Here is a 14,869-nt window from a genome sequence, read left to right as displayed (position 1 = left end):
TTACTGCAACCCTGCTCATATAAAATGAATATTAAGGATCATTCTAAGGAAAATAAGAAAAGGTATTAGGAACAAACAGTTAGGTTAGGGGAATTAGAGAGTGCTTTCTTCTGAGTACCGAGCCCAACATCTTCAATTACAAATTACGCTCAATTTCTTCATCTCTAAATTAGGGAAAATAAGGGTCCACCTTATAGGGTTACTATAGAATTAAAAGAGATAATACGGTGCCTGGCACACGGTAAGTACACAGTAAATATTAGTTATTATTATCGTCACCTTTACAGACCTGCTGGAAAACATCCTCTTTGGGGTCCCGTTTGGTCCCTGAGTGAAGGGAGCTCACATGTGCCCCCTCACTGTCGCTGGTGACAGATGACCGGCACTCAGGGCCATGAAGCAGGTCATCCCATAACATGTCCTCTGTCTCCGAGTCATGGCGGGTGCTCTCCGAGTCTCTTCTCAACATGTTGAGGCTTCGAGAGCCACCACTCATGCCAGACCTAGAGCCCTTTAAGGGAAAAAGAAAAACCAAAAAAAATTATTTCATTCATTTTTAAAAACAACTATATCTGAAATAAAATGAAAACAAGGCACCTACGGTGATGACTGGCATGCTCTCATAAACTGATGGCCATGCCTTTGTTGACAAGACTTCACATAACAATAATACACTTTCATATTTAAACGTGAACTCTGATGACTCTTAACAGACTATAAAAGAGGACTCTTTCTGAGAAGTATTGCCAAGTCATGGGATTGTTCAGCTGAGGTGCCCTGGGGTGGGAGTGACTCCTGCAAACACATCCTGAGGGCCGACTCTGGGAGTAGGTGTGGCTGAGCCTACTTGCACACCCAAAGTGTCTTCTACTCTAAATATTGTGAGCTTGACCATAGACACAATCACATCTGGGAACCCAGCCAAACAGGGAAAAGTGTTGGGGGCCAGAGTGAGGTACTCCGCCCGTGACAAAGGTCATGAGGAAGGAGGCTCGACATACGCAAAAGCGGGATCGAGCCTCAGGAGTCCCCCTGGAACTCCTCGAGCATCTACCCCCATAACCAGAGCCTGCCTACTTTACTACTTTGTGCTCACCTACACCTCTGACTTTACGGGGGGCTGTCCCCCACCACCTCTTTTGGAGAAGGAGTTAACTTAGAGCTCCAGTTTATAATAATTCCTGGGCGTGATAAGAGTGTTTTAACCTACAAACTCCTCTGAAGGTTCTCTGGCCTGCCTGACAGGCTTGTCCGGCCACATGTGATCGCTCACAGCCTCCCAACCGTGAGAGGCACAAGATGCTTTAAACCTTCTAAAAACAGGTTCCTTAGAAAAGTTAGAAAACTATTAGTATAAGTATAATGGGCTAATTAGAAATTGTGTTGGTGAAGGGTTTTTCATTTGTTGAGCCAATGTTTGTTGCTAAGTCTCCATATCCCCTGCCCTTACACACATTAATGAATATATAGAATTAACCTTTGATATTAATCACGTTAGACCTTAGGCTAAGTAAATTCTTTCCTTAACTAAAACCCACTACACCCTCACCCTGTAGGAATGTAACTTTATTTGGGTGGCGTCTGTTTTGAGAATAATCAGCCCTGGAGAAATAAGTGTCCTGATTGACTGACCGCTGTCACAAGGAGAGGGTCGTAAATTGTCAGCACGCCCCCCTGGCCAGAAGATGATGTAACACCCCTAAGACCTCTGTATACATTTGTATGAAGCACCTGACTTTGATAAAAGTCAGGACTGCTGTCCCCACGTGACTTTTGTATAACATCTTAGTGTATAAAAACAGACTCTGGAAAATAAAGAATTGGGATCAGTTTCTAGAAATACTGGTCTCCCCATGTCACTCTCTCTCTCACTCTGGCTGAGTCTCCATCTGGAGCGCGGAACCCACCATGCTTACTAATTATGCCTGGGCTTCTAAGATCCGACCGGGGAGGCCTCAGTGTCTCCTCTCCTTCGGGAGAACGGAAGGACGCCTGCGGCCTACGTAAGTGGTGCAAGCTTCTTGTCTTGAAGTTTTATTGGTCTCCCGCGTAAACCAAGCTACTCAGCCTCTTTTCTCCACTGAATTTTCCTACTGAGCTATCCTCATCCTATTACTCTTTATATCTTTGATAAAATATTTAAATAAATAGGTCGCCGACGCCGTCCCCGCTTTGAATACCCTGGATCAGCCGGGGCAGGACCCCGGCAGAAAAGGGTAATCAAGCAGAGGAAAGGATGGACATTGCAGCTCTCCTGCAGTATAAACATAAATATGAAAGTTTTTCCACAACCCAACAACCTTGCCGATCAAAACAAAAGCTACCACCATCTCCTCCCCTGATCTCTGAATTATAATGTTCCAAATGTACACTGGGCTTCCCTGGTGGCTCAGATGGTAAAGAATCCACCTGCAATGTGGGAGACCTGGGTTCAATCCCTGGGTTGGGAAGATCCCCTGGAGGAGGGCATGGCAACTCACTCCAGTATTCTTGCATAGAGAAATCCCAAGGAGCCAGTATAGTCCATGGGGTTCCAAAGAGTCAGACAAGACTGAACGACTAAGCACAACACAGAAAATGTACAATATGTCCATTAGCTTTCATGATAAGCAGATTTACTGCTCCCATTTCTCATTTCTCAAATATCCGTCCTCAGCATCAATGCCATTTACACAGAAACAATGCTTAAGAATAAACTCCATATTCCAAGTGAATATTATTAAGTGGGTTTCCCTGGTGGCTCAGACAGTAAAGAATCTGTGTGCAATGCAGGAGACCTGGGTTTAATCTCTGGGTTGGGAAGACCCGTGGAGAAGGAAACGGTTACCCACTCCAGTATTCTGGCTCTCATCATCTAGGGATTCAGGAATCTCTTTCTGGGCATCATCTATGATACTTTTATGATCAGATCAAAGACAAAGAGCTCATTCTTTTTCTTGGGTGACTAGTCATATAAAAGCTGATAGATTAAAAAAAAAAAAGCTGCTAAATAGGTAGACAGTTGGAGGCAGAGGAAAAAGTGAAAGTGTTAGTCAGTCATTTCTGACTCTCTGCGACCCTATGGACAGTAGCCCACCAAGCAGCTCTGTCCACGGAATTCTCCAGGCAAGAATACTGGAATGCGTGAGTCGCCATTCCCTTCTCCAGGGGATTTTCCCGACCCAGGGATCAAATCCAGGTCTCCTGCACTGCAGGCAAATTCTTTACCATCTGAGACACCAGGGAAGTCCTTTACCCATTCCTTTTTTTTTTTTTTCAATTGGTTGTCCTAAAGTTATGTGTATGTTTGCTAGCCCCTCCTCTGCATCAAAAAAAAAAAAAAGGAATGGATAAACTTATTACATTCAAGAATAAGCCTTGAAAAAGGATACATTACCTGACTGAAGGCTGCTGATTCAAACTCTGATTCAGCCAGGCTATCTGAATCCCGCACAACAGAGCACCACTTGGAAGTGGTCTTTTTTACCTGCAAAAAATCAAGACCACAAATGACAGGAAAATATGTTAAATACTTTGTTACTTGGGAATTAATGCCTATACTTTAATAAACTAAAATAAAAATTACCTGAGTGTTTAGGTGTCTTGAAAGTATTGATTTTCTACTCTTAATTTCACAACCATTGTCACTTGAGGCTCCTTCCACACTCCTCCGCAGTATCATCATCTGTGTCTGGGCTTCACCATCATCGTCACTTGACAGATCATCTGAAATCCCATTACCCAAACGCCTAAAAGACTCCTACAAAGAGAGCAGCAATGTCCTCACAGGGGACCGCCCAGAAGACTCCAGTAAGCTGTGTGCATAAAAACTAAGAAGCAGTAAAAGTAAACTAAGTCAAAGCTGAACAAACCTACATATTCGTTGGTCTTAATAAAGAAAAATATTAAGCTTTCTTGAAACTAAATAATTTAAATAATGTAGAGGTTAGAAGCACAGGCTTGAGTCAAAGTCAAGTCTGAATCACAGCTCTTCTATTTATTAGCTATGTAACTTTCAGTTCAGTTCAGTTCAGTCAGTCAGTCGTGTCCGACTCTTTGCAACCCCATGAACTGCAGCACGCCAGGCCTCCCTGTCCATCACCAACTCCCGGAGTTCACTCAAACTCAAGTCCATTGAGTCGGTGATGCCATCCAACCATCTCATTCTCTGTCATCCCCCTTTCCTCCTGTCCCCAATCCCTCCTAGCATCAGAGTCTTTTCCAATGAGTCAACTCTTCACATGAGGTGGCCAAAGTACTGGAGTTTCAGCTTCAGCATCAGTCCTTCCAAAGAACACCCAGGACTGATCTCCTTTAGAATGGACCGGTTGGATCTCCTTGCAGTCCAAGGGACTCTCAAGAGTCTTCTCCAACACCACAGTTCAAAAGCATCAATTTCAGCACTCAGCTTTCTTCACAGTCCAACTCTCACATCCATACATGACCACTGGAAAAACTGTAGCCTTGACTAGATGGACCTTTGAAGGCAAAGTAATGTCTCCGCTTTTCAATATGCTACCTAGATTGGTCATAACTTTCTTTCCAAGGAATAAGCGTCTTTTAATTTCATGGCTGCAATCACCATCTGCAGTGATTTTGGAGCCCCAAAAAATAAAGTCTGACACTGTTTCCACTGTTTCTCCATCTATTTCCCATGAAGCGATAGGACCAGATGCCATGATCTTAGTTTTCTGAATGTTGAACTTTAAGCCAACGTTTTCACTCTCCTCTTTCACATTCATCAATGTAACTTTAGGTAAGTAATTAAATCTCTCTGGGCCTCAAGTTCCTCATTGGAATGGTGATGACAATAAATAAATAAATCCCTCTAAGGTCAGGAACAAGACAAGGATGTCCACTCTCACCACTATTATTCAACATAGTTTTAGAAGTCCTAGCTACGGCAATTATAGAAGAAAAAGAAAGACAAGGAATCCAGATCAGAAAAGAAGTAAAACTCTCACAGTCTGCAGATGACATGATATTATACATAGAAAACCCAAAAGAAACTATAAGAAAATTATTAGAGCTAATCAGTGAATTCAGCAAAGTCGCAGGGTACAAAGTCAATACACAGAAATCACTTGCATTCCTATACACTAACAATGAAAAATAAAAAGAGAAATTAAGGAATCAATACCATTTACCACTGCAACAAAAAGAATAAAATATCTAGGAATAAACCTATCTAAAGAGACAAAAGACCTGTATACAGAAAACTATAAGACACTAATTAAAGAAATCAAAGACGACATAAACAGATGAAGAGATATTCCTCATTCCTGGGTAGGAAGAATCAATATTGTGAAAATGACTATACTACCAAATGCAATCTACAGATTCAATGTGACCCCTATCAAAATTACTAATGGCATTTTTCACAGAACTAGAATAAAAAATTTCACAATTCATATGGAAACACAAAAGACCCTGAGTAGCCAAAGCCTTGAGAAAGAAGAATGGAGCTGGAGGAATCAACCGTCCTGACTTCAGACTATACTACAAACCTACAGTCATCAAGACAGTATGGTACTGACACAGAAACAGAAATATAGACCAATAGAACAGGACAGAGAACCCAGAGATAAACCCACACATCTACAGGTACCTTATTTTTGACAAAGGAGGCAAGAATATACAACGGGGCAAAGACAGTCTCTTCAATAAGTGAGACATCTGAACATCTATGTGCAAAAGAATGAAATTAGAACACTACCTAAAGCCATACACAAAGATAAACTCAAAATGGATTCAAGACCTAAATGTAAGACCAGAGACTATTAAACTCTTAGAGGAAAACATAGGCAGAACACTCGATGACATAAATCAAAGCAAGATCTTCTATAACCCACCTCCTAGATTAATGGAAATAAAAACAAGAATAAACAAGTGGGACCTAATTAAACTTTAAAGATTTTGCACAGCAAAGGAAACTACAAACAAGGTAAAAAGACAAACCTCAGAATGGGAGAAAATAATAGCAAAGGAAACAACTGACAAAGAATTCCCAAAATATACAAGCAGCTTATATACAGCTCAATACTAGAAAAGCAAAGAACCCAATCAGAAAGTGGGAAAGGCATCTGAAGAGACATTTCTCCAAAGAAGATATACAGATGGCTAACAAGCACATGAGAAGATGCTCAGCATCACTCATTACTACTGCTGCTGCTGTTAAGTCGCTTCAGTCGTGTCTGACTCTGTGCAACCCCATAGACAGCAGCCCACCAGGCTCCCCCATCCCTGGGATTCTCCAGGCAAGAACACTAGAGAAATGCAAACCAAAACCACAATGAGATACCACCAGTCAGGATGGCCATCATCAAAAAGTCTATAAACAACAAATGCTGGAGAGGGTGTGGGGAAAAAGGAACACTCTTGCATTGCTGGTGGGAATGTAAACATATACAGCCACTATGGCAGGCAGTATGGAGATTCCTTAAAAAGCTAGGAATAAAACCACCATATGACCCAGCAATCCCACTTCTAGGCATATACCCTGAGGAAATCAAAATTGGAAAAAGACACGTGTACCCCAATGTTCACTGCAGCACTATTTACAATAGCTAGAACATGCAAGCAACCTAGATGTCCATCAACAGATGAGTGGATAAAGAAGCTGTGGTACATATACACAATGGAATACTACTCAGCCTTCCTGAGGAGTTCCTTCCACAAAAAGGAATGCATTTGAATCCGTTCTAATGAGGTGGACGAACCTAGACCCTATTAAACAGAGTGAAGTAAGTCAAGAAGAGAAATATAAATATCGTATTCTGACACACATATATGGAATCTAAAGAGATGGCACTGGTGATTTATTTTCAGGGCAGGAATGGAGAAACAGACATAGAGAACAGAGCTATGGACATGGGGAAGGAAAGGAGGGAGAAGGGGAGATATATGGAGAGAGTAACACAGAAATTTACAATACCATATGTAAAATAGATAGCCAATGGGAATTTGCTGTATGACTCGGGGAACTCAAACAAGGGCTCTGTGACAATCTGTAGGGGTGGGAGGGGGAGGGAGAGAGGAGGGAGGTCTGGGAGGGAGGGGACATGCATGTACCTATAGCTGATTCTTGTTGATGTATGACAGAAAAACCATAAAATTCTGTAAAGCAATTATCCTTCAGTTAAAACATTAAAAAAAAATAAAAGCATCTATCTCACAGAGCTGTTGAAAGAATTAAGTGAGTTATTACATGTAAATCACTTAGAATAGTGCCTGATTGCAGTAATGGCTCAAAAAAAATTAGCTTTTTATAACTCATAAATGCCACAGTCTAACAAATAGAAAATATTTCATGACTATAACACAAAAGTATAGTTATTTTTAGACATAAAGCAGAATAATAGCTCTATCTAAACATAAAAATATTTTCCCAAACCTTAACACACACTATTCCTGCCTCTCTGGAAGATGACATGGAAGCCTCTACACCAATCTGTTCATTGAATCTACCAGCCTCCTCCTAAGTCTGGACCAGGGGCAGATATAACAATAAGCTCTGGCCCTAGAAATTGGAAGAATAAGGTAAAATCTTCATATTATTCTTCATGGTGTTCTCCTTTTCATGTCCTTTGGTTTTACATTTCAAATGCCACAAATCTATTAGAATCTATTGTGTGCTTTTAGCAGAGTCTAAGAATAGAAAATTTTACACAAGAAAAGGACCAGGTAATACTTATACTCATCTAAATCTTACCCTACGGCCCTTTTCTCCATCGGAAAATTTTGCTTTCTCTCTTGTTTGCCACATTCTGATCTCTGGTCGACACTGTCTCTTCTTGATGATAGGATGCAGACAACCTGAATCATAGTCAGTTTCCGTCCCTCTGTTACATATTAATTTAACTCTTTTCATCCTATTTTTTTAAAGGAAAAAAAATGATTAATAATTAGTTTTCTGAAAGTAGTATCTTTCATGAAACCACTTTTCTTCTGAGGAGTAGAATATGTTAATCTGGAAATCAAGAAGATTCAGAAATCGTGTTTTTCAGGCTCTCCAGCTTTCCTAAGGGTGTAGGAAGCCAGAATATAGTTCTCTCTCTAGTCTGCAAAGACTTGGGTCAGTTGATTGAGAGGAATCCTGTTCTTTTTGGTTTTGCAAGGAAGTAGGTTCACAGTCTTCCTCTCAAACACAAAGCCAACCCCTCCCTCACACTGCCTGTTTGTTACACTTCACAGGATGTCCTTCCCTCTTCCGTCCTTCAAAGCCCAGTAACTCTCAGCTCTTCCGTGACTCCTGCCGACTGTGTCACCCCAGAATAGTCATTCCATCTGCTGAACTGCATGGCCTTTAGTCAGCATGATACCATTTACGGTATTTTTACATTGTTGTGACTGCCTCATACCTGCTAGTTTTACTTTCCTAATAAGACGGTAAATCACTGAGAAGAGGAAAGTGCAGTGCCCAGCACAATGTTCAGCTAAAGAACTCAAATGCTTCAACTTATCTTTAGAAAAATAGGTGGACACAATTTGTCTTCAAAAATGAAGCTGCAGAACACTTTACTTTTGAGTCACAAACATTAATATATGACAAAAATAAGTATTTCTTCGAGTCACAGTACCGCTGTCATGACCTACAAAATCATGCAGGAGGTCGAAGTTGTCTTAGACTCATCTCCCTTTCTGTCCTACAGCCCACTGACAGCAGCCTCCTGCCCTGCATCCCACATCTAAAGAGGAATCAGCTCTCACACTGAAAAATACGTCATCTCTTAAAAGTTCTTCTTTCTCTCAAGACATTTGCCAATATGGCTTAAAATATTTAATCTTTGAGAGTATTTATATTTCTGTAATCTTGTGGTCTAAAAAGCCACTAAAGATCAAACAGAAGGGCACTTTTATGGTAGGTAACTGGACTCATGGGTAATACGGCAGACACTGGTGACACTGTAAGAAAACCACTCTAGAACTTTTAAAATCACACCACTATGATAATATGCTCACACTGCATAGTCCTAAAACCTAATCAGGTTATGTACTATGCAAACACTAAAGTGAACACAAAAACACGTAAAACTTCCATTTTATTGGAAGTGTTAATAAGTATTAATTTGGTGAAAATGTGAAAATTGGGAAGTATTAATAAGACTTCCCACCTGTTGCCAAAGAGAGTCCTCCAAAAACTACCATTAAGGGGTGCAGATTCCAAAGTTTCCACTCCTCTGGCTTTATCAGAGGAGTTATTTCCATTCTCTCGGCTCCCATCACCATTCACAGTTTTTCGTAATTTTCTACAAAAAAATATTTCAACAACTTCAGATTATTCAAGACCTTTTCTATTTCTGCTTAGAATATCCCTACCATTTACCACCTGAAATTAAGTATAATGAACTTCTCATAATGAGGATACATTATGCATGAACATTTCTGATTTAAGGGCAAAAACAGATTCCAAAGATACCAAAGGGTATCATTTTGTTCATTCATTAAAGAAATAGAACTGCTATTCAAAAATATTACTAGCAGGAAAATTTTCTTCTATATGACCAATAGTCTTCAGGAAACACTAAAAAAAAAAAAAAGAACAATTTCTTTAAATATGGATGTCAGAAATCTACCCATTTGGCACATTTAATCAGGGAAACATGAAATAATAGCAAGCAATCATTTTTTTTTTTTTTTTGGCTATCCTATGCAGTGAAAAGATATATCCTGTAAATACCAATGAGACACAGCAAAATATTTAATTTCTTTAGAAAACATTAAATAAATTAAACTGAATTTTCAAGGAGTATTCTTTTCTGGGGAGAAAAAAAAAACATGTTTAGAAAGTAACATTCAAAAATAAGTATAAATATGTTGAAATTCTTTGCACCAAATGAAAAAATCTTAAACTCCTTGGGGGAACAAAAACCTATCAATACTCTGAGGAAAGATGACTTGTGGAAGATAATACCATATATACTTTAAAAACGTTTAACAGTTCCAAAACCCATACACAGCACATGATCAGTAAAGACATGACATGAATCCAATGTGTAGAAAAGTTAAATCTTTATTAAAAGTTTAGAACATGTAGAAATCAATTCTTTTTATTTACTATTGAAAAAAGTTAAGAATATTAATACCATTAATCAGACATACTAAGATCCTTGTATATAGTGAATTTTCACCAAATTTTAAGACTGAATTGTGAAGAATGCTTTACAAAAATCATCATTTAAGGAAAATTTTAGTAAGGAATAATACAGTATAGAAATTATCCTTTTAAACAACTGTACTCAATGACCCCCTCCCGGTTAAAAGTTTATGACAAAGTTTCTTAGCATCAGGGAGAAAAGTAAAAGTAAAGCACTCAATTTCTTCTAGCCAAAAAAAATAATGAAAAATATACGCAAAAGAGGAAGGCTTTTTATTATTTTACTTCAAGATTCTGTTCTACAATGCCTCTCCTAGAAAATACACAACCACAAGTGTAACTTCTCATCTCACCTTCTTCTCCGATTTCCATTGTTCCCTGATGGCCTTGTGATCTGAGTAGACACAATCTGACAGTGGACAGTCCCCATGAGTAACATAAGGCACAAGGGTCCGAGGACTTCACTTACATTCACGATAGGCATCATAAAATATAACACGAGTGCTATCACTGAAAGGAAAAGGTTTCAAAATGGAAACCATTAGGGCTCATCTTTAAAATCAATTCTAATAATCATACAGATTATTTCTCCAAAAATCTATCATGTAAAAAGGATACAGGTGAAAGCACATAATTTCCTTCAATACAATCCACCTGCACATTAGCTGGGTGAAAACCTGAAGCCCTGCATCACAGAGCAAGTGAAAAATGATGTGTCCAGAGGATATGCCTTTCTGGCAAGACGATAGTCTAGGTATTTCTAGATATTTCCACCACAAAACAACTAGCTGTCATATAATCCTTTGTACTGTTGCTCTGCTCAGAGGAACAGTATTTTCCAAGGCCCAGAGTTATATGTAGCGATTAGTAGATTTAAGATTTGAACCCAGGCAGCTAGGCTCCAGAGTCTTTTTTGAGAGGTGGGGGGCGGGGTGGGGGTTGCACAGTGTGACATGTGAGATCTTAGTTTCCAGACCAGTGACAGAACCCAGGCCCCTGCAGTGGAAGCATGGAGCCCTAACCACTAGACCGACAGGGAATTCCTAGAGTCCTTACTGTTAACTGCTATGCTACATTGCCTCTCTGCATGTGCGAAATGTCCAAAGATATAAAAAATGAAAGAAACAGAAAAATATTACAAATTATCTCCCAAAACTTCCAGATACAAGTTTACAGATTAGTTCTTTCAGACTTGCTCACAAAGATGATTCTTGTGCTATACGAACTTTTCTATGTGGAGAAAAATTAATTTCATTCCCTAATACCCTGAAGCAGAGAAGGCGATGGCACCCCACTCCAGTACTCTTGCCTGGAAAATCCCATGGACGGAGGAGCCTGGTGGGCTGCAGTCCATGGGGTCGTGAAGAGTCAGACACTACTGAGCGACTTCACTTTCACTTTCCACTTTCATGCATTGGAGAAGGAAATGGCAACCCACTCCAGTGTTCTTGCCTGGAGAATCCCAAGGATGGTGGAGCCTGGTGGGCTGCCGTCTAAGGGGTCGCACAGAGTCAGACACAACTGAAGTGACTTAGCAGCAGCAGCAGCAGCAGCAATACCCTGAAGAGCATTCTTGCCTTGAAAACCCCATCAACAGTATGAAAAGGCAAAAATATATGATACTGAAAGATGAACCTTCCAGGTCAGTAGGTGTCCAATATGCCAATGGAAAAGAAGAGAGAAATAGCTCCAGAAGGAATGAAGAGGCTGAGCCAGAGCGGAAATGACGCCCAGTGGTGGAAGTGTCAGGTGGTGAAAGTAAAGATCGATGCTTTAAAGACCAATATTGCATAGGAACCTAGAATGTTATGTCCATAAATCAAGGTAAATTGGAAATAGTCAAACAGGAGATGGCAAGAGTGAACATCGAAGGAGTAAGGGGCTGAAGACACTGAGACATCGCAGCAGTGCTGGAAAATAACAACAGCAATACATGTACCACCCTCCACTCTCTGCTCGGACAAAATAACCTTTAAGCAACAGTAAAACAAAAATATTTCAGATTAAAAAACTAAGGATTTCTCACCAAAGGCCTGCATTACTTCTAATCCTTAAAATGTGGATCCTCAAGAAGGAATGAAGAGTATTGCAAATGGTAAATACCTTGGTAAAATTAAACACAATTTGTCATTTTACTCTACTTAAAATGTATTGGCTGATTTAAAACAAAAATTGTTATCTTGTGGGGTTTATAATATATGAACTTATAATGCATATGGCAACTGTATTGCAAAGGGTTCAGTTCAGTTCAGTTTAGTCATTCAGTCGTGTCTGACTCTTTGCAACCCCATGAATTGCAGCACGCCAGGCCTCCCTGTCCATCAACAACTCCTGGAGTTCACGCAAACTCATGTCCATCAAGTCAGTGATGCCATCCAGCCATCTCATCCTCTGTCGTCCCCTTCTCCTCCTGCCCCCAATCCCTCCCAGCATCAGAGTCTTTTCCAATGAGTCAACTCTTCACATGTATTGCATGCGAAGACTTCGCAAAGTATTGCAGTTTCAGCTTTAGCATCAGTCCTTCCAAAGAACTCCCAGGGCTGATGTCCTTTAGAATGGACTGGTTGGATCTCCTTGCAGTCCAAGGGACTCTCAAGAGTCTTCTCCAACACCACAGTTCAAAAGCATCAATTCTTCGGCACTTAGCCTTCTTCACAGTCCAACTCTCACATCCATACATGATCACTGGAAAAACCTTAGCCTTGACTAGACAGACCTTTGTTGGCAAAGTAATGTCTCTGCTTTTGAATATGCTGTCTAGGTTGATCATAACTTTCCTTCCAAGGAGTAAGTGTCTTTTAATTTCATGGCTGCAATCACCATCTGCAGTGATTTTGGAGCCCCCCAAAAATAAAGTCTGACACTGTGTCCACTGTTTCCCCATCTATTTGTAATGGGTAGGGGAATTAAATGAACCTAGAAAACTGCAAGGTTTTTATACAACAGGCAAAGTGCCCAGGGTCATTACTTGGGAGTAAGGAAAGACATGGAATGTTGGGAGTGCCTTTAGATCAGGTCATTACTCTCTTAGGTATTAGCCAAGAGAAATGAAAGCGTATGTGCACACAAACATTTGTATCTGAATATTCATAGCAGTTATATTTGTAATAGTCCCATATTGAAAAAAATTCAAATATCCATCAACAGGTGAAAATATAAACAATGTCCCATTCATAAAATGGAATGCTACCCAGCAACGGGAATCAAGTACTGATGCATACAACAACAAGAGTGAATTTCAAAATAATTTTCCTACTAAGTCAATCAAAAAAGAGCACAAATTCTACTCTACTTATATAAAATTCTAGAAAGTGCAAACTAATCTGTATTAGTAGAAAGCTGATAAGTGATTTCTAAGAGAGAACAAAGGAGACAGAGGAGAGGGATGAATTATAAATGGGCAAATGAAAACTTTGGGGAAGGGTGGATTTGCTCATTACCTTGATTTATTATATACCTTGATTATATTTTCACAGATATATATATATATGTCAGTTGCATTGCATTGTACACTTTAAATAAATTCTAATTATTATACATTCAAAAAACAGTGTGAAAATCGACATTTTAGGAATCAGTGAACTAAAATGGACAGGAATGGGCAAATTTAATTCCAATGACCATTATATCTACTATTGTGGGCAAGAAATCCTTAGAGGAATAGAGTGGCCTTATAGTCAACAAAAGAGTTCAAAATGCAGTACTTGGATACTATCTCACAAACGACAGAATCACCTTGGTTCATTTTCAAGGCAAACCATTCAACATCACAGTAATCTAAGTCTATGCCCCAATCACTAATGCCGAAGAAGAAGAATGGTTCCACGAAGATCTACAAGACCTTCTAGAACTAACAGCAAAAAAAGATGTCCTTTTCATCATATGGGATTGGAATGCAAATAAGTAGGAAGTCAAGAGATACCTGGAGTAACAGGCAAGTCTGGCCTTGGAGTACAAACTGAAACAGGGCAGAGGCTAATAGTTTTGCCAAGAGAATGCACTGGTCACAGCAAACACCCTCTTCCAACAACACAAGAGAAGATTCTACACATGGACATCACCAGATGGTCAGTAGCAAAATCAGATTGATTATATTATTTGCAGTTGAAAATTGAGAAGCTATATACAGTCAGTAAAAAGAAGACCTAGAGCTGACTGTGGCTCAGATCATGAGCTCTTTATTGCCAAATTCAGACTTAAATTGAAGAAAGTAGGGAAAAACCACTAGGCCATTCAGGTATGACCTAAATCAAATCCTTTCTGATTATAGAATGGAAGTGACAAACAGATTCAAAGGATAGGATCTGATAAAGTCCGTGAAGAACTATGGATGGAGGTTCACAACATTGTACAGGAGGCGGTGACCAAAACATCCCCAAGAAAAAGAAATGCAAAAAGGCAAAACGGTTGTCAGAGGAGGCCTTACAAATAGCTTAGAAAAGAAGAGAAGCTAAAGGTAAAGGAGAAAAGGAAAGATACACCCATCTGAATGTAGAGTTGCAAAGAATATCAACAAAAGATAAGAAAGCCTTCTTAAGTGAACAATGCAAAGAAATAGAGGAAAACAATAGAATGGGAAATACTAGATATCTCAAGAAAATTAGAGATAACAAGGGAACATTTCATGCAAAGATGGGCACAATAAAGGATAGAAACAGTATGGATCTAACAGAAGCATGAGATATTAAAAAAGAGGTGGCAAGAATACATAGAAAAACTGTACAAAAAAGGTCTTAATGACCCAGATAACTATGATGGTATGTTACTTACCTAGAGCCAGACATCCTGGAGTGT

At 39.6% G+C, this 14,869-nt stretch overlaps 1 protein-coding gene across 4 annotated transcripts in view; it reads right to left on the bottom strand.

Annotated features, from left to right (window-relative positions):
• Positions 1–14,869, bottom strand: part of PHTF1 (putative homeodomain transcription factor 1) — an 80,188-nt gene that overhangs the window by 26,738 nt on the left and 38,581 nt on the right. For all 4 annotated transcript variants that reach the window (XR_011463629.1, XM_070367463.1, XM_070367462.1 and 1 more), the window contains exons 6-11: positions 10,429–10,585; positions 9,093–9,227; positions 7,691–7,850; positions 3,566–3,739; positions 3,377–3,466; positions 290–511 (exon numbers count right to left, since the gene is read on the bottom strand). Coding sequence is in view for 3 of the 4 variants with exons in the window: in XM_070367463.1 (XP_070223564.1) it covers positions 290–511; positions 3,377–3,466; positions 3,566–3,739; positions 7,691–7,850; positions 9,093–9,227; positions 10,429–10,585 (938 nt within the window). In the remaining variant the exon portion in view is untranslated. The remainder of the gene's footprint in view (positions 1–289; positions 512–3,376; positions 3,467–3,565; positions 3,740–7,690; positions 7,851–9,092; positions 9,228–10,428; positions 10,586–14,869) is intronic.

This window comes from Bos mutus, chromosome 3 (genome assembly GCF_027580195.1).
Source record: "Bos mutus isolate GX-2022 chromosome 3, NWIPB_WYAK_1.1, whole genome shotgun sequence".
Lineage (NCBI taxonomy): Eukaryota > Metazoa > Chordata > Mammalia > Artiodactyla > Bovidae > Bos > Bos mutus.
The sequence above is the reverse complement of the archived record's forward strand: the minus strand, read 5'-3'. Positions and strand labels throughout refer to the sequence as shown.